The sequence below is a fragment of the Hemiscyllium ocellatum genome, chromosome 7 (assembly GCF_020745735.1).
Source record: "Hemiscyllium ocellatum isolate sHemOce1 chromosome 7, sHemOce1.pat.X.cur, whole genome shotgun sequence".
Lineage (NCBI taxonomy): Eukaryota > Metazoa > Chordata > Chondrichthyes > Orectolobiformes > Hemiscylliidae > Hemiscyllium > Hemiscyllium ocellatum.
In genome coordinates this window covers 87813353-87837397 of record NC_083407.1, presented here as the reverse complement: position 1 = coordinate 87837397, position 24045 = coordinate 87813353, and the positions used below count along the sequence as shown (strand labels likewise).

Here is a 24045-nt window from a genome sequence, read left to right as displayed (position 1 = left end):
GTGCATATTACTTGAGATCTTGATTGGGATTAGCTATGACACTCCTTGATATTGGAGAGGTTGGCGGCAATGTCAAAACTAAACCATTTAAGCAATAAACATTAGAATGGAATAGAAGAAGAAAAAGAAAGAACCCTTATTCTTGTGCATCAGATCTGTTTTATCACAAATATCTATTGCAAACAGCAAATCAGAGGCAGAGTCTCTGTGTATGTTTAAGGCTAAGGTAGGTATATCTTTGCACAGTAGGGGAACCACGGGGAAAAGGGCAGGAAAATGGGATGTGAAGAGGTTCGAAACCATGATCCTATAGAATGGTGGAACAGGCTCAAGGAGCCAAGTGGCCTTCTCCTGCTCCTATTTCTTATGGTCTCAATCAGAGGACAACAGCTTTTAGTAATATTTCATTAAGAGCAAAGGACTTTGGATGCTGGCGATTGGCATCTCTCCATGGAGACTTAGAGAATTTCTCAAGATCTTTGTTTTTATCTCTGTAATATCATGACTTCCTGCAATTCACAAACAGTTGACGAAAATGTAAGATGGGAATCATTTAACAGAAAAATATTTAGTATCAGTCTGCGAATTGATTTGCTTGCGCTGAAATCTATTTGAGACTTTAAGTTCTCAAAAAACCTCTTTTGAAATGTTAACTCCGATCTGTAATCTATTGTACTCTGTTAACTAAACTTGAAACTTTTTGTTCATGCTTCAGCTGAACGAATGTTTCACAGCATGACGTCATTTTGTGACAGTCGTTGTGTAATCTTTGGTGGCCGCACGTCTCCACTGAAGCCAGTCACCAGTATCCTTTTGTTGAAATGTGAGGTTGGCGACAGTACCATCTCCAGCATCAACTTGTCAGTAAAAGAGGTAGAGTGCATCGGCACTGCACCCACACCACGCTGGAGACACACAGGAACAGAAGTAATTTACAAAGGTAAAAAACAATAGACCGGAACAAAGTTTTACGCAAAAGTTTCCATTAATTGAAAAACAAAATTTATGTAAAAGGATTAATCAAAATAATTTTCTTTTTAATTACAAGTTCTGGCATTATAAATGCAAACTAGCAAATGGAGAAACAAAACTTGAAAGAAACTGCCAGTTTTGACATTTTGACAAATGTTAATTACAACTTCATTCTGATTATTTGATATCTATCTACCTGGGCAGAATCATAAAGTTTACCCATGCATCAGATTGTGTGGAGGAGATGTAAGTTTGATGGGCATTACAGAGCAACAAAACTGACATGAATCGATTTTGAAAAATATTTCCATTTGATGGAGCAAGGTTGGAGTAGCACATGTCTCAGTGGTTAGTACTGCTGCCTCACAGAGCCAGGAACCTGGGTTTGATTCCAACTTCAGGCGATAGTCTCTGTGGAGTTTGTACATTCTCCCCATGTCTGGCTGGGTTTTCTCAGGGTACCTTGGTTTTCTCTCTCAATCTGAAAGTGTGCAGGTTAGATGGATTGACCATGGTAAATTACCCATAGTATCCAGGGATGTGCAGGCTAGGTGGGAAATGCAGGGGTCACAGGAATTGGGTAGGGTAATGCCTTTCGGTGGGATGCTGTTTGGAGGATCAGTGTGAACTCAATGGGTAGATCGACCTGCTTCCATGCTGTAGGGATTCTATAATTTCAGCACCTGAGTTAAAATCAGACTTGTTTGTTGTTTTGAGGAAATGCCGTGAACTGAGGTGTGATTTGTATTTCATCATAATTTTATTTTTGTTAAACCATATCTGCCAAAGGACTAACAATGCCATTGCATTGCTGTGCTTCTTTTCCAGAAGTTATGTTAATCCTCTTCAATCTATGCAAAATATAGACCAAAATGTTATTTTTTTCAGAACGTGCTATAAATTCACCACCGTGGTGATTATTTTGTCATGTGTACCTTGTCAATGGGTGTTGGGCTCACCCTCTCCTGAAAGTTCACTAGTTTACTGCTGGTGTTACCAAATGGGCTGTAGGCTCTGCGTTTACTTTTAATTTGTAACAGCATTTTGAAAACAATGCAACAGTAAAGCAGGTGTGAATGTAAGCATTTGCTGAAATGCTGTCTTCTCTTCCCTTGGCCTACTGGACTTTCCAGAGAGGCTCAACATAAGATTCAAGAACAGCATCTCCCAACTCTATAGTGAGTTCAACAATTTCATATGGTATACCTTTCCCTATTTGTTTCACTCTTTTTTTTAGTTAGCAGCACAGCAGCACTTGGCACGTCATTTGTTTCATCCTTGCACCATCTCCATTCTATTTGCCCCTGGACAGCTACTTTTCAGTCATTCTATCTCTTCTGTCTTGCACTCTATCACATACCTTCCCCATGCCCTTTTTGCACACTCTGTTGGTTAGACCCTGTTATTACCGCTAACTTTTCTCAGTTCTTTTGCAAGGTCACAAACCAGAAACATTAACTTTGTTTCTCTATCCACACAGATGCTGCCCAACCTGCTGAGTTTTTAAAATTTTGTGTTTTTATTTCCGATTTCCAGCATTCACTGTTCAACTTTTAGATATGTACATTATTTAGGACTGTCATGGTTTGTAAGTAACTGGGGAATGTTCTTTTTGAAAGGTCAGAGATATCTGTTCATCTATGGTGGTCGTTCTCCCAAAGACTTGGTACTAAATGATTGGCATTTCCTGAACCTGGAAGACTACAGCTGGGCAGATGTAAGTGAAATTATATTTGTTGAAAAATTTCTTAGCGTGCTGCACCTTATTTACCTATTTTGTTATTTGTGCTTTCAGGAGAGAGTTTCCGTCTTTCAAATATTTTCTCTTGTTCCCTTAAATGATAGTGTTTTGTGTATCAATCACTACCTATAATTAAGCTTTCCATAGTTCAAATCACCCTCTATGTAAAGACATTCTCCTAACTTAGCACTCTGATTTTGAGAATTTTTAAGTTGGTGATACTCCTTACTGACTCAGTAATAAGAGAAATCCTATTTTTCCTGTTGTTTGTATCAATGTTTTTCATAATGTTGAGAGCATTTAGTGAGGCTCACCTCTGCTTCCTGTGCTCCAATGGAAGTAATCCCAGTATCTCAAATCTCTCCTCAATATAGTAATTCTTAATATTTGTTCTCTGTAAAATCAATACCTGTAAGAATATAACTAGGCAAAGAAATGACAATATTAAGGATGTGGAGAGAATTAGAATAAGGTTTATTATTGTGTGAGGAGTACAGGAGTATGATGAAAAGTTTAAAATGTCGCCCCACACAGCGTCATGTTAGGTACCGAGTACCTAGGTACAAATTTTAAACACCAAATAGAGAAATAAAGAAAAAACATTATATTACCTTATAGTTATTCATAGTTTAATTTAGAAAAATAAGAAATACTTCAAATAAGTGAATTTTTCCAAATTCTGTATGAAAATGTTAGAAGTCTTAAGATTAATTTGGGAAGCTTTCAAGATCTTTGCTGGATAGGCAAACCAAATTGATGAGAATCAAGGGTTCAATATTCAACAGAAATGAGTATTGTTTTGCAGGTAGAGAAAAAATGCAGTGGAATATGAAACCCAATGCACGAAGGGAATTTGATTATAATAGAGTTTGGTCTATCTATTCCAAGGACAGCGAAGGTGAAAACCATGTGTATATGGTTGAGGGACAAGAAATTAGCCACGATACAAGACAGAATAATGGATTCCTGATGAAGAGCTTATGCCTGAAACGTCGATTCCCCTGCTCCTCAGCTGCTACCTAACCTGCTGGGCTTTTCCAGCACCACGTTCTTGACTCTGATCTCCAGCATCTGCAGTCCTCAGTTTCTCCTAGAATAATGGATTGTTACATGAACCATTAGCATAGTAGAATTTGTGAAGGAAGCTGTTATTGGATCTAATATTAACTAAAGTTGAGAAGACATTCAAGCAGGTCAGATTAGAAAATATTTAGGCATGAGTGACATAATATAGTGAAATATCATTAAATGGATGGATGAGGACAACCCAGGCTACAACAGTCCAGTCAGGTAGATAGCTTTTGTGAGTAATGTATAAGACATTCTGAAAGAGGAGATAACAAAACTTTTATAGCATGCTAAATGTAGAAATATCCTTTTAAGATTAACTGAGAAAAGTTGCTGTTTAAAATCCTAGAATTACATCTTGCTGCCCCAATCTCAATTAAATGATGCGCATGCTGTTCTTCCCCTTGCAGATTCCAGTTATTGGACCTACTCCAGAAAGCCGCCATTCCCACAGTGCCTGTTCATGGAGAGGTGGTGTACTAATTGCTGGAGGATTAGGGGCAACACAGATCCCTTTAGCATCCGTCTTCTATCTTAGACCAATGCAGTCTGGATTTTTCTGGGATAGGATACAAGTAACAGATTCTCTCATTTCACGGTACACATCAAAATTGATATGTAATTTTCTCTTTTTTGTGTGTATCCAGTACACTCCTCCATTGATACAACCAAACATGATCAATATAATTTGTTGGGTCATCTGTAAAGTGACACATTTAAGTAATCCAAGTGACTTGCCTGCTCATTGCCAATCACCTGAATTGCCCCAAAGTGTTTAAATTTTGACAAACAATATAGTAAAGAATGCCATAAAATTTCAATGCTGATTATATTCTATTTAGCTGCGTAGTTCCTGGGGAAATTTCAGATTTGTTTGGTTATGTGTATTAAAATGATTAATATTTTACTTTTAATCTTTTATTCACTTTTTAATTTTAGTTAAGTATACTTTGTTATCCCTCTAAAACTGTAGAATAGGTACAGGCTCATTAAGTAACACTATGGTTAAATACAGAGTGAACTGTCTCTACTGTGGAATTGTATGTTTTTTAAATACTTTAAAGGGCATTAACCACAGCTACATTCTGTACGAAAAAATAGTTATGCAGTAATCCTTCCCTTTAAAATGTGCACTGTAGCCTGGGAAAACTTTAAGAAAATTGTGTGGGTGCACAAGGGCCTGATTTTAATTCAACAGTTTGGGTGGATAGGTGGGTGAGAGGTAGACTGGGGTATTTTAATTTTTAGGCTTCATTAAAATGCTATTAATCCACTCCCTGCTCAGAACTTAAGAAATTAGTCAAGAGAAGCAGTTGAATTCTGGATATAAAGAAAGACCGTTCCAGTTTTGGGAGGTTGCATAAAGAGCTTGTCCATATTTGATCATTTGCGATTACTTTACAGATACTCTCACACAGCCCATATTCTTGGTGATAAACTTTTTTTATTGGGAGGAGTGACAATCTACACAGATTCAATCCCTGAAGTAACTGTTATTGACCTAAAGACAGGAGAAAGTCTTGACTACCACATTGACACAGTGAGTAATAACTGTTTAACGAATATATCAAAAACCCTCTGAAATTTGGTTTACAAGTTTACTTTTTCAGCACTTTTGCATATTTTATGCTTTTTGGTACCAATGATTGACATGGGTTTGTGGCAAATTTCATTTGACAGCTGACTAGTTGTTTTTTACTTTCAAAGATGTTTGTTCCATAAGTCTGAAGACAGATCATTAGTCACACATAAATGGATAGACAGAGTCATAATTGCACAGAAGGAGACCATTTGGCCTAAAGTCCATACTGGCAATCTGGAAGGCACCCTAGTTTCTCACCTATGTCTGCTTTTTTCAATCACAAATGCTTGGCAGTGACTCATCTCCAATTTGAGACAATCTAACCACCACCCTCTGACATTCACTGTCACTGAATCCCCATTATCAACATCCTGGGAGTTACCATTGATCTTCAGAAACTCAACTGGACCTGCCATATAAATACAGTGGCTACAAGCCCAGGTCAGAGGCTCGGAATATGCAGAGAGTAACTCACCACCTGACTCCCCAGAGCCTGTCCACTGTCTACAAGCCACAAGTCAGGATGTGAACACTCCCCACGTGCCTGGATAGGTCCATCTCTAAGAACACTCAATAAACCTGACACCATTCAGCTCAAAGCAGCCCACTTGATTGGCACCACATCCACAAACATCCACTCCCTCCCAACTGACGCTCACTAGCAGCAGTATGTACTATCTGCAACATGCACCACAGAAATTCACCAAAGATCCTTAGACAGCACTTTGCAAATACATGACTACCTCCATCATAGATAGCAGATACGTGGGAACACCACCATCTGGAATTTGGTTCTAAGCCATTCACCATCTTGACTTGGAAATGTATTGCAGTTTATTCCCTGTCAGTGGTTCAAAATACTGGATTCTCACTCACACGGCATTGTGAGTGTCCTTACAGCAGTTCAAAAAGGCAACACATCACCACCTTGTCAAGGGCAATAAAGGTTGGTAAAGATGGGTAATAAAGGTTGGCCCAGCCAATGTCATGCAGATTCCACAAGTGACTGAAAAAAAAATCCCTATGCTCCTACAAGATTATCTCCCTCTACTATCTATCCAGGTTTCTTTTGAAATTATTAATTGCCTTTGTTTCTGCCAATTCTGTGTGCAGCAGGTCCTGGGTCATTAGCACTCCCTGATCAATTCTTTCTTACATTCCCCTGTATTGCCTGTTTTTAAAAACAAGAGTTGCATCTCAATAAAAAAGACATTGCTATTGCTCAAACAAGGGTTTAAGAGTTTTTGGAAAGTGACTTCAAAATGATTTCCATTTTTAAGCATGACTTCATCCATTGAAGTTGGGTAGGACAGGATGACTGTGACTGAAACTTCTTGGATTTCTTCACCTAACTGTTTATATGCAGATGCCCAGAATCTCTATCAGTTTCATAGAATAGTGACAATGAATGTCGACTATTTTGCCATCATTTCAACATCTAAATCCAAGCTCTAAATAGGCTTTTAACTTGGTGCTTCGTTTAGAAATTCCTATTATTTCAAGCTCAGAAATGGAGTAAGTGAAACTTAAAGCAAACTTGGTTTCTAATCCTGAGATTTAAGAGTATTGACAAAATAAAACGGGAGGTGAATTTTACAAAGAGAACTGTGAGTATATTCTCTAGGATATGTCATTTTTGAATGTATAGGCATCTCCACATTGTGAATCGGTTCCATTCTGGAGTCCCTTCACTAATCAATTTGTATGCAAGTTGCAACACAATGCAGGACAATATAAAGGAGCTGACAGGTTGTCGATTTGCTCGCTGAGCTGGTAGGTTTGTTTTCAGATGTTTTGTCACCATGGTAGGTAACATTATCAGTGAGCCTCCATTTAAGCATTGGTGTCCTGTTCCGCTTGCTATTTGTGTCTTGGTTTGTTGTGGTACATGATATAATTTCTCGTTCTGTTTCTGAGATGTTGGTAAATGGGGTCCAAATCTAGGTACATGGAGTTTCAGTTTGAATGCCAGGCCTCTAGGAATTCCCACGCATCTTTGTTTAGCCTGTCCCAGGATGGATGCTTTATACCAATCAAACCGGTATCTCTCTTCGACTATGTGTATGGATATAAGTGATAGTTGGACATGTCTTTTGTTGGCTAGTTAATGTTCATGTATCCTGGAGGCGAGTTTCCTGCCAGTTTGTCCAATGTAAAGTTTGTTGCAGTCCTTGCAGGGTATTTTGTATATTATGTTTGTTCTGCTGGCTATGGGTACGGGGTCATTTTAAATTCCTCGAGGCCTAGCATTCAAACCAGAACTCCATTAACATTCAGATTTGGACCCCTTTTACCAACCTCTCAGAAACAAATGGAAATGATACCACCCACCACAGCAAACCAAAGCATATAAATAGAAAGCAGGACAGAACACCAACGCTTTACCGGAGGCTCACTGATGGTGTTACCTAGCATTGGTGGCGAAACGTTTGGTAACACACCCATTTAACTCAGCAAGCAAACCGACAACTAGATCCACAACCTGAGCTACAAATCTTCTCCAAGGTCTCATAAAGGAGCCATATGTAAGTACAGGAAATGTTCTTACATTGTGTCATTAAAATTATGTCCCATTTAAAAAAAAGTTTGTAATTATAAGCATTCCAACATGGACACTTGTAAATCAGGGTCCCACTCTGAAACCCCAGAGTTAATCATCGTTGGATAAATAGAAAAACTGTATGTATTCAGATTTATCTGAAAGTTTTTTTTATTTGTTTAACAACCCAAATTCTCCTTTCAACCTGTTCAGCGATTTTATTAAACACATCTGGAGCAGATGGACCTTGCACCTCAGCCTCCCGGTCCAGGTTAGGGATACTACACTGTGCACAGCAGGGCCATTTTGGTATAGTTTTCATTAAACACAATATGTGAATCAGCTGATTCATTTTTTTAATTAAGATGCAATTGTGATGAAGTTGATTTTTAGCAATATGAATAACCTGTGTAAAATGTTAGTTTTTTGACTTGACAGTTAAATGCTAGCAAATCTCCCATGTTATTTCTCATGGTGTGTTAAATAGTACACTGTTTTGATATTCCCATAACATTATAAATGGTCTTTCCTTAAAAAGTGTCACTATGCACTTAAATGAAGGCCAGTACAGTAAGCTCTCACTTATAGTTCCCATAGCAACCAATGTTAAAGTTGTTAGGATCTGTCAGGTGTTCCTTATGAAAAAAATTATAACATTACATCCTTGAATTTGAAATGAACTACATCATTACATTCTGACATTGATAAACAAAATTGAATGAACAGTGTAACTTGCTATGGTGCCACCTCTTTACTGATGATCTTGCTTCCTAAGCCGTCTATGCTGTGACCATGTGCTTGTTACTACAGAGCCTTCCTGCTCATCAACCCTCTGAATTGTGGTCTCGCCTCACTACCCGCTCCACAAGTTCCAAAAGGAGCTCCAGTGCTCTAGAGGTGTAAGACCCGATGGTTCAGAAGCACTGGGGCTTTTACAGTCCTTTCATTTTCTAACAATTCTGCTGATTGCTCCTTTATCCTGAACCTTTGCTGTGAGCAAAGACTTAAGAGAAAAACAGCAAAGCAGAGCAACTTTGAAAGTCCTTTAGCCCCAGCACTTCCTAGCCATCAGAACATGTGCTTTCACAACATCAGACTCCAGATCTGGATCTTGAACAGGAGCACACCTCCAGGAGAGGGAAGCAGCAAGAAGTGACTGGGGAAGTGGAGGAGAGTTCACAGTTTGCACACTGGGGAGCAAAGGAGATGCAGGTTAGGTTGACAGGATGCAACATTAAAAATAAATTGTGACACTTAATGGGAACACAGGCCCCATTAAAATACAGACCTTAAACTGAAACTTCATTAAACAGGACAATTCTAAATGAGACTCACTGTGAGTCTTTTGTTTTTAAATCTTCATTATTGACATTAAAAAGGACCAGTCACTTATTAAAGAATGTTAATTAGATAATGTTTTGGAGATGCCGGTGTGAGACAGGAATGGACATAGTTAAAAATGACATAACACCAGGTTATAGTCGAACAGGTTTATTTGGAAGTATTAACTTTTGGAGCACTGCTCCTTCATCAGGCAGCTGTGGAGCAGGATAATAAGACACAATTTATAGGAAAAGATTACAGTGTCATGCAACTGAAACAATATATTGAACAAACCTAATTGCAGTTAAGTCTTCCACCTTTTAGATTGGGTGCCTTGGGTTTATGTCACACTGCAGGTGACCCCACTACACTATGCGCTCACTCTCTCACATACATGCACTCTTACATACTCTCACACTCATGCAGAACCTCTCTCATACACACGTTCTCTCTCATACATATACACCTCTACATTCCCACTCACATACACACCTTCTCATAGGCTTATACTGTCACACTCATGCAGACATGTAAATGCACACTCACTCTCACACACACATGTACACACTCTGTCTCTCTCTCTCATGCGCACGCGCGCACACATACATTTATGATTTGCGTTTGCAGAATTGTATTTACAGATACATTCTATTTTGCACAAAAAGTACACAATCTGAAGGCAGTCAATCCGTATAACATTTTATGAATTCCTACTTTGGAAGTAGAACCAGTCTGACTGGGATACAGACAGACTCTAACCTCACACCTTTAATGCATTGTCTGAGCTGAGATGACACTTCTTTTTAATAAAATCTTAAGTTATCTTGAGAATATTACCTTAAAGAACTGGGATTTACATATTAACGGACCAAAACCTGCAACCCATTCTAAAAGATGAAAGACTTAACAGCAATCTGGATTGTTAAGTATCATTTCAGTTGCATGACCCTTTAATCTTTTGCTATAAACTTTGTGTTTTATGATGCAGCTCTACATATACCTGATGAAGGAGCAATATCCTGAAAGCTAGTGCTTCCAAATAAACCTGTTGGACGATAACCTGGTGTTATGATTTTTAACTTAATTAGATAATGTTTAGTATAATCAAAGGGTTTCTAAAATCTGTTGGTTTGTACAGTATGAAAACCGAAGGCTCCAAACAGAAATGAAAGTAAGGTATCTATATAGATGTAGGGAATGGGTAGGTCCAAATCCAACAGTGGTGAGACCTGGTTCAGTTTACAAGTCACAGGCTTGCAGCCTCACTCTGACAGCCAGTAGTTTCCATTAAACTTTGCTTAAAATTTTGAGTACAGATTTGGTCAAAGACTGTATTCAAGTCAATAAGCATGAAATCAGGTGAAACTACATCTGTTGCAAAGTTTTTGTAATGATATAGATGCTGAGATGGATTGTTAATTATTTCCTCCTTCCTTGCAGAACCTTGTGAAGTGGCCTCTAATGTTGCATAATCACAGTAGTGTGCTGTTGATGAAGGAACGCCAAGTGTTGATTATAGGAGGAGGGGGCAATTGTTTCTCATTTGGAACTCACCTGAATCACCAACCAGTTCTATTGCAGCTACCTGAGCTCTGATGAACCTATGCATTTAGAGGCACAAAACATAATCAGATTGCAATCAGAGAAGCTTCATTTGTGACATATGATCTCTGTGAGATTTTTGATCAGCTGCCCTGTTGAATTTGCTGAAAGCTTCATGTAAGCTATTACGAGCTTAAATGCCAGTGATATTTACAAATAACATTGGTTGTTATCAGCAAAATGTATATTCTTCCAATTTTAGCATTTTTTTATATACTTTTTCCATTTTAAAGGATCAATGTAAATTTTAAATATAAAAGTTAGTTTTCGGTTAGCACAAAAATATTCGTTAATTATGGATTATGATTGGCAAGTGAATTTCTCCATAATTTCGGAATTACTCCAGGAGAGCTAATAGTGATCTGAACACCTGCTCTGCCTCTGTAAGGATGGTGACAGAACAGATGAATGCCTCAGTTTGCAGGTAATTAAAAAGTAACTTTGCCTAGTAACCTTAGCAGGTAAAAAGGCAGGAGAATCCAGGATTTTGGCGATTTGAAAATTATGCAAAAGATAATTTGTTTTGTAGTCATTTCCCTATTCTAAGAAATGCTCTTTAACAAAATTGAACCTTTATGGTTTCATCTAAGTGTAACAGATGAATGTTGGGTTCAATTTCACCCAACAGGGACATATTGCAAATTGCAAGCCAAGGTACTTAATAGATTGAACACCTTTTGAATCTCATTGCACAATTAGACACGGTAAATTAACTCTTCCTTTTATACATGAAATAAATCAGTATTATCTAAGAAAGCATTGGTCATGGAGACTATACAGCTTGATCAGGGTAACTGTTACTTTGCTATTCATCACAGTGTAAGGTTAAAAATGATCTCACTGTATGAACTTTGTATTTCTAACCTCTACCTCAAAGTCAGCTGGTAATCCGGTTAGTTTGTCTACACATACACTAACATCATAAAATGTTGTGTTAAAATATTTTCAAATATTTCGTAAGCTGAAGTGAACGTTTTGCATCCTTCCTTGATGGTCTCCAGGGTTAGTCGCTGGCTCAGGTTACAGTGCTTCTCAAGCCAAATAAAATTGTTATGTCTACTATGTCTATTTCTAGAAAGTGTATCTTTTAAAATCCAAATATTGTGATAGGAATGATATTATTTTGTACTCTACAATAATGTATGTATTTATCCATGATAATTGATTCCTAATTTATTTAAAATGTTGCCCAATTTGTAAATATTATGGGCACTCCATCAAAGCAAGATATTAAATTCATTATCTTACCTATTTTTGTGGATGTCTCATCAATAATTGCATGTTTTCTGATATTTGAAATAAATCAACATTTTAAATGACAGGTTTTGACACTAACAGTTAGTGATAAGATTCACAGAACATTCTTTTGTGTACTAATGGAACAAGTTGACTTGAAAAAATCTGCATAACTAGGGATATATTGAAGAAGCCTTGTGGCAACACACTCATTTGAAGGAGCATTGTGTCTACTTCTGGTCTCCCTATTATAGGAAGGATATCATTAAGCTGGAGAGGGTTCAGTAAAGATTTACCAGAATGTTGCTGAAAATGAAGGGTTTCGGTTATAACAAGAGGCTGGACAGCCTGGATTTTTTTTCATAAGACCACAGGAGGTCAAGAAGTGACCTTTATGGAGGGATGTAAAGTAATGAGGGGTATAGATAAGGTGAATGGCAGGTGTCATTTCCTGAGGTGGAGGGCTTACAAGATTAGGGGACGTATTTTTAAGGTGAGAGGAGAAAGATTTAAAAATGAAATGAAGGGCATTTTTTTTTTACTTAGTGGTTCCAGAGGAAGTGGTGGAATCAGGTACAGTTACAATGTTTAAAAGGCATTTAGATAAGCACATGAATAAGAAATGTTTGGAGGGATGTGGGCCAAACACAGGCAGTTTAGATTGGGATTATGGTCAGCATGGACTGGTTGGACCAAAAGGTCTGTTTCTATGCTGTATGACTCTGTGATTTTCTCAACCAAGGTTCGGTCTTTAATATTAGTGCCATCAAATGTACTCCACAGTGAGCTACCTGTCACTATCTCAGTATAGCCCAACATGATTTGATGTTATAAAGGCAATCTGGCAGGTAAGAACCAACAAGGCCACCAGTGCAGAAGGAATTCCTGCTGAAATGCAGCTCATGTACATGATATCATCTCCCTAATCTATGAATTAAGAGTATGTCAGCAGATATCAAGATTCACAATTGTGACGATCTTTAAGAAAGGAGATGAGACTGATTGCATTATCTAGAGAGGGGTATTGCTGTTGTCCATTTTAAGCAACGTAATTGCATAAATCCCTCTCAATTGCCTTCTCCCAGTGTCTGAAGACGTCCGATCAGAGTATCAGTGCAGATTCCATTTCAACACTTCAAGAGGCATAGTGGACATGATCTTCATTGCAAGTGTCCGGAGCTGCAGCAATGTCTGTACAGCCTCCCTTGACCTTTCAAAAGCTTTTGATTCAGCTGTAAGGGACTAAGGAATATCCTGTTCAGATTTGGTTGCCTGCAGAAATTCATTGCAATCCTTTGCTACACCTCTAGACTTTAAAGAAAGTATCCTCTCTCTCCTTGTAGAAAAACAGCAGAGGTAGAAGACAGCTAACTGTTCCCTCTCATTGTTTGCGTATGAGCTGCTGCTTCCAGTAAGTAACTGAGAGACTGAGCAATTAGTGTGCTAACTGCTCTGCGTTTGCAGCACAGAACTGAAAGGACTTGAAAGGATGATGATTAGAGATCAGAAGCACTCTGAAAAGGCATAGGGCACCTTATTGAATTCTGCGAGCTCGTGCTCTTGAAGTACGTTCCCTTTTTTAAAAAATGCTTTCCACTGTAACACTTTTTGTTTGTCTGCATGTCTGTGTTAGGATTCAAGAAGGGGTTGTTTAAGTTGACTTATAATTGATACTTTGCTTTTTGTTTCCATGTGGTTAGAAATGATTTATTTGTAATATTTTAAGTATTATATTAAGTACAGGCACCTGGTCAGTGTTTTCATTAACCTGAGGCAATCTGGCAGGAGAGTTTAAAACTTATTTGATTAAATTTTTGTGAAATCCTTGGAGCAGTAGGGCTTGACTATCAGTAAGTTTTTCAGAATGAATTGAGAGCAACTGGTTACAGGTGGCTTAGTTCCATGTAATAAACTCCATTGATAGAAAAATGTGCTATGAAGCTTTGTTCAGATTGCTAGAATGAGTTAAATCTGATTACCTGGTGAGCATATATTTTATTCTTAACAATAATAAAGGCACAGAACCTAATTCAGGGAAAACACTTTTTAATTTGTCAATGTATTAGTTCCAAACTTTGCTTTTTGATTTCAGTAAATTCCAGCATTACTATTGCAGGTTGTTGATCCTAAGTGTTGCTTAAATAGGCACTTATCTAGCAGATAGAATGGCATGCACTTTTAAGAGTCAAAAAATTAGGATATTGGTTTAGTTGTGTTCCAAAAAATGAACACTATGGTATTTCCATTCATTTTTACAAGCTCTGCATAATTATGAAATGGTTAACATTTGTTGTATCGCAAAGCACTAAGCCCCTGGTTGCTACATCTTTTCATGCTGTCTCAAGGTTCAATTTGCCTGCATCAGGACGTTCCCTCAATCCAGCCTGCTTAAAAGTGAGAGATTCTACCAAATGCATTGGGTCAGGAAGACTCTTCACGTAGCACTTATTTTCTCAGGCATTGATTTATTGCTTAGCATGTTTAAAAAGAAAATTCATATCAATCCAATCCAACATCTTCTGAGGTGTACGAGTAAAAAATGAATTTGATCTGGCATTTAAATGCCATTTTGTCATTTTTAACTATGTTTTCTCACAGGTGGAGAATTTCTTAATATATTTATTCTTGGGATGTGAGCACCACTGGCAACACAAGCACTGAGCAGGTGGCAGTGAGCTTGTTTTGCGGGTTCAGTCATTTTGCAAAAGATACACTGGGTTCAATCTATGTAGGAATGCTAGCAAATGGAAAAGAAACCCTTGTGCTGCTTCATGGAAGATTTTGCATTTGTGATCATGCAAATAAATTTTAACATAAATTTGAAGTGTAACCGAACCAGTGCAATTGCGAGCACATTTTGGGTGGAATTTCCCAGTTATACCCAAAATGAAAACTTGACCCATTTTATGTTCAGCAAGGATTCCTCTAAGATAAAGACATCTAATGTACTATTTTACTGTTACTTAAAAGTTCTTTAGAGTTAAGTCGATAAATTGAAACCTGCAAAAAAAAGCACTGATTCTTTAATTACACAATGATTCGATGGAAAGACTGCACTGTTGAGGTGCTTGCTCCCCAGTCTGCAGCTTTCTGATATGCACCCTTCTCAAGGAGGTATTGCCTTCCACGATAATTTGGAAGTTCGTAGAAAACCCATGCACCCTCCAAGACACTGCAGGAATCAATATCTTGAATGTGGAATTGTTCAAAGACAGATGGACAGTCGTCTGTATATTCTATAGTTTGTGTTTCATAATCACCCTTATTGCAGATTCTGATCTTGTAATTGCCTGTGCCTGTCTGTAAAACACAAAGCAAGTATCATGAATACAATACCTCAGTTTGTCCCTTTCTCTCTTTAAGGCTTGGTTTAACACTCTTTCCCCCCTGCTTAGGTTCATTTTTTTCTGTAAGCGTGGTTATCTAAACATGAAGGACATTATAGCACAACTGAATATTTATTCTTATCTAACATCCACATATTTCCAGCAGAGATTCTGTAGGAATCAACAGCAAAAATCTGTTGATTTTATCCTTCTTTATCCAGAACACTGAGGTGAGTATAGTACCTCTACTGTTGCTCTGGCTCACTCAGAAGTCAATACAAACTGGAATTGTACCAGAACCTCTCTGTCTGTACTGTGTTAGTACATCACCTGGACTAGCAATGACGTTGGAGTAATAAAACTGCATTTCCAAAATTATTGGTTCATATTTCCCAGCCTCCATTGTCAGAGATCAGGTACAAATCTCCCAAGGTGTATGTTGGAAGTTTGAACTTCAGTTACACAGTTCCCCGCTTCACAAGCGCTTCAAAAAAAGTCTCCAATTCAGCTGGAGTCAGAGAGTTTGTACTGTTCCAACATACCTATCTGGTTAGTTACCCACCAAATGTAGAAAATCCTATTCCATCTCCTGGATTACAATATTGTTAAGTCTCTCAAACTCCCAGCATCCCCTCACCTCATCCCTTGGCCAGCTTACTACCCCAATCCACATTACTTACCTACCACTCTACACACCAGTACACTCACCCATTCTCTTTACTCATATAATCAACACTCAAAAGCTTTAGGACCTTTAAAACCCTGCCAGAAAATAGCAGCTAGTGCCATAAAAAGTGGTTGTGTTTTCTATGCAAATTACTTTGGGTACTCTGAGGGTTCCCATGCTGAGGGAGCGCTCGATCAAAAAACTTTGCCCAGAAGAATCGTATGCAGGTTAAGTGTTTTCTGTCTGGGGTTCCATCACTGTACCAGCCTCCACCAATTCCTCTGGCAACTCATTCCATACACGCACCACCTTCTGCATGAAAAAGTTACCCCTTAGGTCTCTCTTATATCTTTCCCTTCTCACCCTAAGCCTACGCCCTCTAGTTCTGGACTCCCCCACCTCAGGGAAAAGAATGCCAGCCCAATTGATTGTTTCAAGTAATATCTGTTTGTATTTAAGATTTTCAACAATCACAGGATTTTACTCACATACTGGTTGTAATTTTATGCAAAATTAGGCACACCACAAACAGGATGAATGTAAATCAATTTTCCTCATACTTTGATCAGCTCTCAATGTAAAAGTTAGTTAAATCTGAAAACATTTTCTGTTGAATTATATAATAAACACATCACTCATTATATATATTAAAATACTTGAGTTAAAGCCGTTCTTTCTAATAGACAAAATGGCATGATCGTCTATTTGCAGTTAAACCTGTTATTTGTGTTTTCAAAGATTAAATGTTATGCCCAATAATTTTTAATTCTCAACTTGTACATTGAGAGAAGGCAAATATAACCTGTATCACAGTATTCTAAAACTAGCTTAGTTGCATAATTGTTTAGTTATATGCAGTGAATAGAGTATTTGAGTTTAAGACATATTTCAACTAGCCCACTGTTGTAAATGTAGGCCAAATGTTTAGTAGCTGCACATTAATGAACAAACTTACTAGTTGGATCTTGTGGCATGAAGCAATACGATCATTAAAACCCATCCAGCTCTTATAGTCGGGATACTCCGTTTTGGTAAGAACATACAAGTATCCTGTGAAGTTTGGTTTCTCGTACACTGCCCAGGCCCCATCCTCAATTTTGATTGAGTTACAATGGGCTATGGAGGTGTGAAAATCTGAACAATCACTGTAACATTCATAGTGACGGCCCTGGAAGTTCTTCTCTTCAAAGAAAGTGATCTACATTTGCGGATTAAAAAGAATAATTGAACTTGTTTTAATTAAGATGATTTATTTTCCAGTTCCATGTTTAGTAACAGTTATTCAAAACCATTGAAGAGCCTTGTATAATTTCTATGAATATAACATGCCTAAATAAAAGATATGCAAGTATTTGAAACTCACAATATTTATCTTTATTGAATACAATTGTTTTTATATTCTAATATATTACAGGCTTTGATTTAAAAAGTTATTATTTTTATATTTACTCTAGTATATATTAGAAATGAACCTGAGGCAACACTCCAGAAATAGTTTTTTTTTCATCAACCTGCTCAGACTTGTTATAATGCCTCTGGAGCAGAAGGGACTTGAACCTGGGTCTCCTGGCTCACAGGTAGTTACTACCGCTCATTGCAGATGTAGCTCTCTAAGATCAACATGGTTTGTGATAGAATCATACAACAGAGAAGTCTCTTCAGCCTCCTACTATCATTCCAAATATCACAAGAGGCAACCTTCAGCCAACCTGACTCACACCATGTGATACCCAGAAATGGATGAAGATACTGGATAGGGCAAAAGCATGGGCCGTGACAGCATTCCAGAAATAGTGCTGAAAGCTTGTGCAAACTAGTCACACCATTAGATATGATGGTCCAGTACAGCTACAAAATAAACATCAACCCAGTAATGTGGAAAATTGCCCAGATATGTCCAATACATTAATGAGCTAATTACTGCCCCATTGGTCTACTCTAGATCATCAGCAAAGTAATGAAAGAGGTCACTAACTGCTCTATCAAGGTAAACTTACTCAAGGATCAGTGCTCATTGATGGCCAGATTGAGTTCTATCAGTGCCACTCAGCATCTGACACCATTACACCTCTGGTCCAAACACAGACAAAAACTGAATTAAGGGGAAGTGAGGGTGACTGCTGTTCACATAAAGACAGCAATTGAGTGTGGCAACAAGGAGTCCTCATGAAATTGGAGTAAATGAGAGTCAAGGAGTCAACTATCCACTGATTTGGATTCATACATAATGCAAACAAAGGTGATTATGGTTATTAGAGGTCAATCATCTCAGCCAGCGGACACTTCAGCAGGATTTCCTCAGGGTGGTGTCCTGGGCTCAACTATCACCAATTGTTTCATCCTTGACCTGCTTTATCCCAAACATTTTATCCATTGTATTTACTCAGTACTCAACATCTTGCATGTCTCCTCAATTATGGAAATGGTCAATGGTCAATTGCAGCAGGATCCAGACAACACCTAAGTTTAGACTAAAAGTGGTACATAAGTGTCAAATTACGTCCATCTCCAACAAGGGAGAATCCAAACATCAATCCTCGACAATTAATTGCATTACAATATCTGAATTTTTACCTATCAACTTCCTTAGGGTTTACCATTGACTAGAAACTGAACTAGACTAACAATATAAACACTCTGGCTATAGGAGCAGGTCAGAGTTGGAAGTTTTGCAGTGTTTAATTTACTTCCTGCCTCCTTAAAGCCTGTCCATCATCTAAAAGACACAATTAGGAGTGTGATAGATTACTTTCCACTTTTCACCCTCTTCTCAGGGGCAATTAGGAAATGGCAATAAATATTAGTTTTGCCAACAATACTGACATCCTACAACTGAATTAAAGGACACAATTTGGGTTTATCCTGCCTGAAATTATTTTTCAATTAGTCCCACAGTCCTCCTCTATCCCTGTAGCCTTAAAGAAAATTCTCTTTTAAAAATGTTGATTCAATACAATTTTGAAGTTTATTGTTGAATCAACTTCTCTCAGCTTTTCAGGTACAGAGTTCGATTTCATAGATTCAGAATGATATCTGTGATCAGTGCTGTCTCTCAGCTCTTTCCCTTGTTCAGTATATTCATTTGAAATTTATATTGAACCTGCCTTCTAGATCATATCGTGAAGTATAGAAATATTTTTCCTTATGTTGCCTCTCATTTTTTTGCTGATTTTATTATATCTGTGACCACTAGACACTGGCTTTACTGCCACTGGAAACAATTTCTCCTGAGTTACAGTTTATCAAACCTTCAAGACTTTGGAAACAGATCTTCTTTTAACCTTTTCTGTTTTTAAGAAAACAACATTATTGAAGTCTCTGATAGTCCCTAGTACCATTTTAGTAAATCACCTCTAAGCATCTCCGAGGACCTGACATTCTTCCTCAAGTGCATTGTCCAGAATTGGTCACATTTCTGGAGGTAAGGCAAATTCAATATTTTATAACATGTTTAATATAACATCCTTGCAATTCTGGACCTTTATTTATAAAGCCATGGATCTTATATATTCTTTTCTAACATGCTGGGCCGAAGGGCCTGTTTCCACACTGTAAGTAATCTAATCTAATCTAATCGAACGTTTCAATTTATCTTGTCACCTTCAAAGACCTGTGTATACACATCCCAGGATCACTCCTTTCTGAATCTACTTTAAAACATCATTGTTTAGATTAAACTACCCCACTCATTCTTACTGCCCAAGTGAATCACTCCTTTATGTTAAATTCTGTTAGACAGGTGAAATGGGTAGGTTCATGGCAATGACTTTCTGAATTCTATTTCCAGATCACTGCTTGCTGTAGTTTCAAGTTGCATGCCATCTGAGAACTTTTAGTAGATGCCTGGACATCCAACTATAGCCCCTGGACTATATGACTGCACATGCTTCCTTCCAGTTTGGAAAACATCCCTTCACTGCTTCTCTCTGAGATAGATTTGTGTCCATGCAGCACTATACGAACATCAGATTCAATACTGCTAATAAACCTAACAAGTGATAGCTTATCAAAGACCTTTTGAAATTCCACATGCGCAACATGAACCACACAATCCTCACAAACTTTACATTATAACTTTAAAAATGACTAAATAGAATAGTTTCAGATAGTCTATAACCTTCATTGAATCAAATTCCTGATTCCTGGCACATTTCTGATAAATCTCTGCATCGAAGGCTTTAAAATCATTTCTGAAGTGAGGTAATCTGAATTAGATGCAAGATAAGGTCTATCTGGTGACTTATGCTATCACTGTCTGGCTTTTGCATTCTATAACTCTGTCTTGGGCTATTTTAAAATATTTATCAAATCATCCAGTCACCTTAATAATTTTGTGTGCATGTAGGTCTCTTTGTATTAAAAGAAAATGAAGACTTGAATTCATCCTCAGGGAATCCAAAGGTGCTTTCCAGCCAAATTAAATACTTTTGATGTATACTATTGTTAGTGTCAATATAGGAAACGCACAGACAGTTTACATACAAGCTCCCTTAAAGCAGCAATGTAATCATGAATAGATCAGTTCCAAAGTAGTGTATTATTGGATTCAAAACAACAATTTTGTTCTCCCTTCCACAGAGATTGACAGACATGTTGAGTTCCTTGTCAAAAGATGTGGTGCTGGAAAAGTACAGCTGGTCAAGCAGCATCCGAGGAGCAGGAGAGTCAACGTTTCGAGCATAATCTCTTCATCAGGATGAGCTTATGCTCAAAACATCGACTCTCCTGCTCCTCAGATGCTGCCTGACCAGCTGTGTTTTTCCAGCGACACACTTTTAGACTCTGATCTCCAGCATCTACAGTCCTCACTTTCTCTCTGGGCGTCCACTATACGCCTGTTTTATTGATCATGATTGAGTGGTAAACTTTAGCCAGGAAACTGAAAATGTGGCATGGGACCTTTTATAGACAACCAATGAAAGCAGAGTTGTCACTTGAAAGTTAAAACTCTATCTTTAAATACTGCAAAATCCAGATAATGATTCCCAAAGGAAAGTATGGATATGGGGATGAAGAGCTGCTTTGATGTTTTCCTTTTTCTCCTCTTCAATTTTCTACTTTATTTCTCCACCTCCTTTGCTAGCATTCACTCTTGCTTGACTGCACAGAAGTGAACTGCAGCAAGTTGAAGCTTTCAACCTTTGACAGCCTGATTCAAACTGCAGAGTACAAGAAAGAAATTAAAGAAAAACATATTTTTTGGAACAACAGGTTTACATCCTTCGGAGGTAGTCTCGGCTCAATATTGTACTGCAATCCTGTCTGGCAGTTTAGAAATCACTAAAAGTAAAACCGCACAAGACAAAGGCTCTTAAATTAGAAAGTAATCAGAACGATCAATCCCAATCCTTAACTTTTTGGATCCTGAGATCAAAGCAAAGGATGCTAATCCTACCCATTATTTCTCATGTGAATAGCAGCAGGCTGGCCTCCTCTGATGGGCATTCCACTGAACACAATCCTTTTCTCCCCAGCATACATTCTTTCTGATAAGTTTTAGACTTAATACTGTCATTACTGCCCCACTTGTCTGTGCATTTGTGGATAAAACATGAACGGTTGTCTTTTTTACAGCCATTCACATGCTAGACAATAAGAGCACCAATGGTTTCATTCTAACCTGAATCCCATCAAAACATCTAAATGTAGGGGAATGGGTGGGTTGCTCTTTGGAGGGTCAGTGTGGACTTGTTGGGCCAAAGAGCCTGTTTCCACATTGTAATGTGGGTGGCACGGTGGCACAATGGTTAGCACTGCTGCCTCACAGCGCCTGAAGACCCGGGTTCAATTCCCGACTCAGGCGACTGACTGTGTGGAGTTTGCACGTTCTCCCCGTGTCTGCGTGGGTTTCCTCCGGGTGCTCCGGTTTCCTCCCACAGTCCAAAGATGTGCGGGTCAGGTGAATTGGCCATGCTAAATTGCCCGTAGTGTTAGGTAAGGGGTAATGTAGGGGTATGGGTGGGTTTCGCTTCGGCGGGTCGGTGTGGACTTGTTGGGCCGAAGGGCCTGTTTCCACACTGTAAGTCTAATCTAATCTAATCTAATCTTAGTTAGCTATTGTAGGTTCTAATCCTTACAAAAAGGAACATTCAAACAAACATGTCAGCATGTTTTCAAACACTGCTTTAACCGTCAGCAAGCTCAATTTGTCATGGGACAAGGAAAAGGAAAATGTTTGCTCTGTTAATCTAATCTCATTTTCCACATGGGGACCCTACAGTTTCCTGAACTCAATATGGAGTTCAACCTTTTTACAATCTGAACACCTTCCTCTATGTCCTTTTATCCACCCCAACACGGCTGGTTCTGTTATGACATGGGCTGTATTCAGCAAAACCAAACGATTTCCATCTACATATTGCCCCCATTATCAGCCTTTTTTCTCCCTCACTTACCCTTATTCATTCCTTTGTCTGTCTTTCCCGCTGACTGTATTTTGTCCCCATCTATTGGCTTACTCCTTTTCCCATTCCATCTTTAGCATACATACCACCTTTTCCTAACTGCTGATAGGTCTGAAGAAGGGTCATTCGACCAAAACATTTAATTGTTTTCTCTTCACCAAAACTGCCAGACCTTTTTTTTCCAGCAACGTTTGTTTTTTGTTTCAGTTTTCCAGCATCTACAGTTCTTTGTCTTCTTCAGCTTTGTTACGTGATTACACCTCAGCTAAGGGGTGACCACACTGAAAACAGTTTGTCAGAATCACAGTATTATTACATTTCAGGAGGCCATTCAGCCCACCATCACAGTGTTGGCTCATTGAGTAAGCAGATTGCCATTATCTTACAGATTGTTCCTTTTCAAATAACCAACAAATTCCTCTTTATATCCATCAATCAAAACTGCCTACTCCACAATCTAAGACATGCATTCCACATGCTAACCATTCCTTGTATGGAAAAAGATTTTCTTTAATATTTGTTTTATCCTTTTACTAATCTGTGCCTTTAGTGTTCACTAGTGGGAACATTTTCTCCGCATTTACTCCGACCAGACCCCTCACAATTTGAATAATTCAAATCAGATGTTTCTATCAGTTTCAGAGACTACTCATATATCAAAAAGATAGACTATTTAATCACTACGTAATTTATGATTAATAACCTAAGCAAAATAAAACAGACAAAATTGTAGTTCAGTGTTACTTACTTTCCCCATTTTGGATGTCCCTGTTTAATCGTTGCATCTATGAAAATCATGGAAACTGCTTTTATACACTGCCGGATTTACAGGATATCACCCTTTTGTCATGGAAATCAAATCAAAATATCGAGTCAGTCATTTCGAATCCAGCAAACTTTCTAGAAAATCTGATGGGATAATAAAATAACTAGAGCGTGAATTCCCCTTAACCGTTTGTTCAGTCCATTGGACTATTGTTATGGATAAATTTACCAGCTTTGCTGAATCAGTCAAATAAAAGCATGCCGACAATCCAGGATAAGAATAATTGGAGCAATTTGTTTCAATCAAGCTGCTGATCAAAAACAAAACTCTGAACAGATGTCTTGGTAAACTCTTCAGTAAAAATTCCATCAATAAAACTCATGATTTCAATCTCTAGTTGGTCTGTAGGGAGCTGCTTGTTTTCCGCAAAGAAAAAAATTGGTCTTGGAGACCTGGACGGGTTGGGGGGGGGGGGGGGGGGGGGGGGAGTTTAGCTTATTATCATGAACTGCAAAAATCTGAAAAAATTTATTGCAAATTGTTTGTTGTATTTATCATAGGGACGTTGTAAAGACAATCTATTAAACGTTGCATCATCCTGATAAATAACAAGTACTGTGTTCATTCCTGAATGGGACAGGGTCAAGCTTAGTAGCAGTAGAACAAGAACCTTGATAAATACTGAAAGACAGTGTAATTATATTTCATAAGAAAGTCAACAGCTTCAAGAAAGGGGGAAAACAAAACACAGATGCGGAATAAATAGTGGCTTTTGTCAGGTTAGTTCTTATATTATGTTAAAGCTAGTGATCAAAATAG

The 24045-nt window shown here is 38.1% G+C and overlaps 2 protein-coding genes across 3 annotated transcripts in view; one reads left to right on the top strand and one right to left on the bottom strand.

The window, feature by feature from the left end:
* lcmt2 (leucine carboxyl methyltransferase 2) overlaps positions 1-12012 on the top strand; it is a 32068-nt gene extending 20056 nt beyond the window's left edge. For both annotated transcript variants that reach the window (XM_060828030.1, XM_060828031.1), the window contains 5 exons: positions 716-940; positions 2592-2689; positions 4192-4379; positions 5186-5321; positions 10666-12012. In XM_060828030.1, the coding sequence (XP_060684013.1) occupies positions 716-940; positions 2592-2689; positions 4192-4379; positions 5186-5321; positions 10666-10821 (803 nt within the window). In that variant the 3' untranslated portion in view covers positions 10822-12012. The remainder of the gene's footprint in view (positions 1-715; positions 941-2591; positions 2690-4191; positions 4380-5185; positions 5322-10665) is intronic.
* Positions 12013-15090: 3078 nt separating this feature from the next.
* Positions 15091-23224, bottom strand: LOC132817628 (gamma-crystallin S-like). The gene is made up of 3 exons (XM_060828129.1): positions 23209-23224; positions 17008-17254; positions 15091-15359 (listed from the first exon to the last, which is right to left on the bottom strand). The coding sequence occupies exons 1-3, from the start codon at positions 23215-23217 to the stop codon at positions 15091-15093; spliced, it is 525 nt and encodes a 174-aa protein (XP_060684112.1). The 5' UTR covers positions 23218-23224.
* Positions 23225-24045: the final 821 nt, after the last annotated feature.

Coding starts and splice junctions, on each gene's coding strand:
- LOC132817628 (XM_060828129.1), bottom strand. Junction 15,360..17,007: donor CCACAAGATCCAACTAGTAA/GTTTGTTCATTA, acceptor TTTTACAGACAG/GCACAGGCAATTACAAGATC.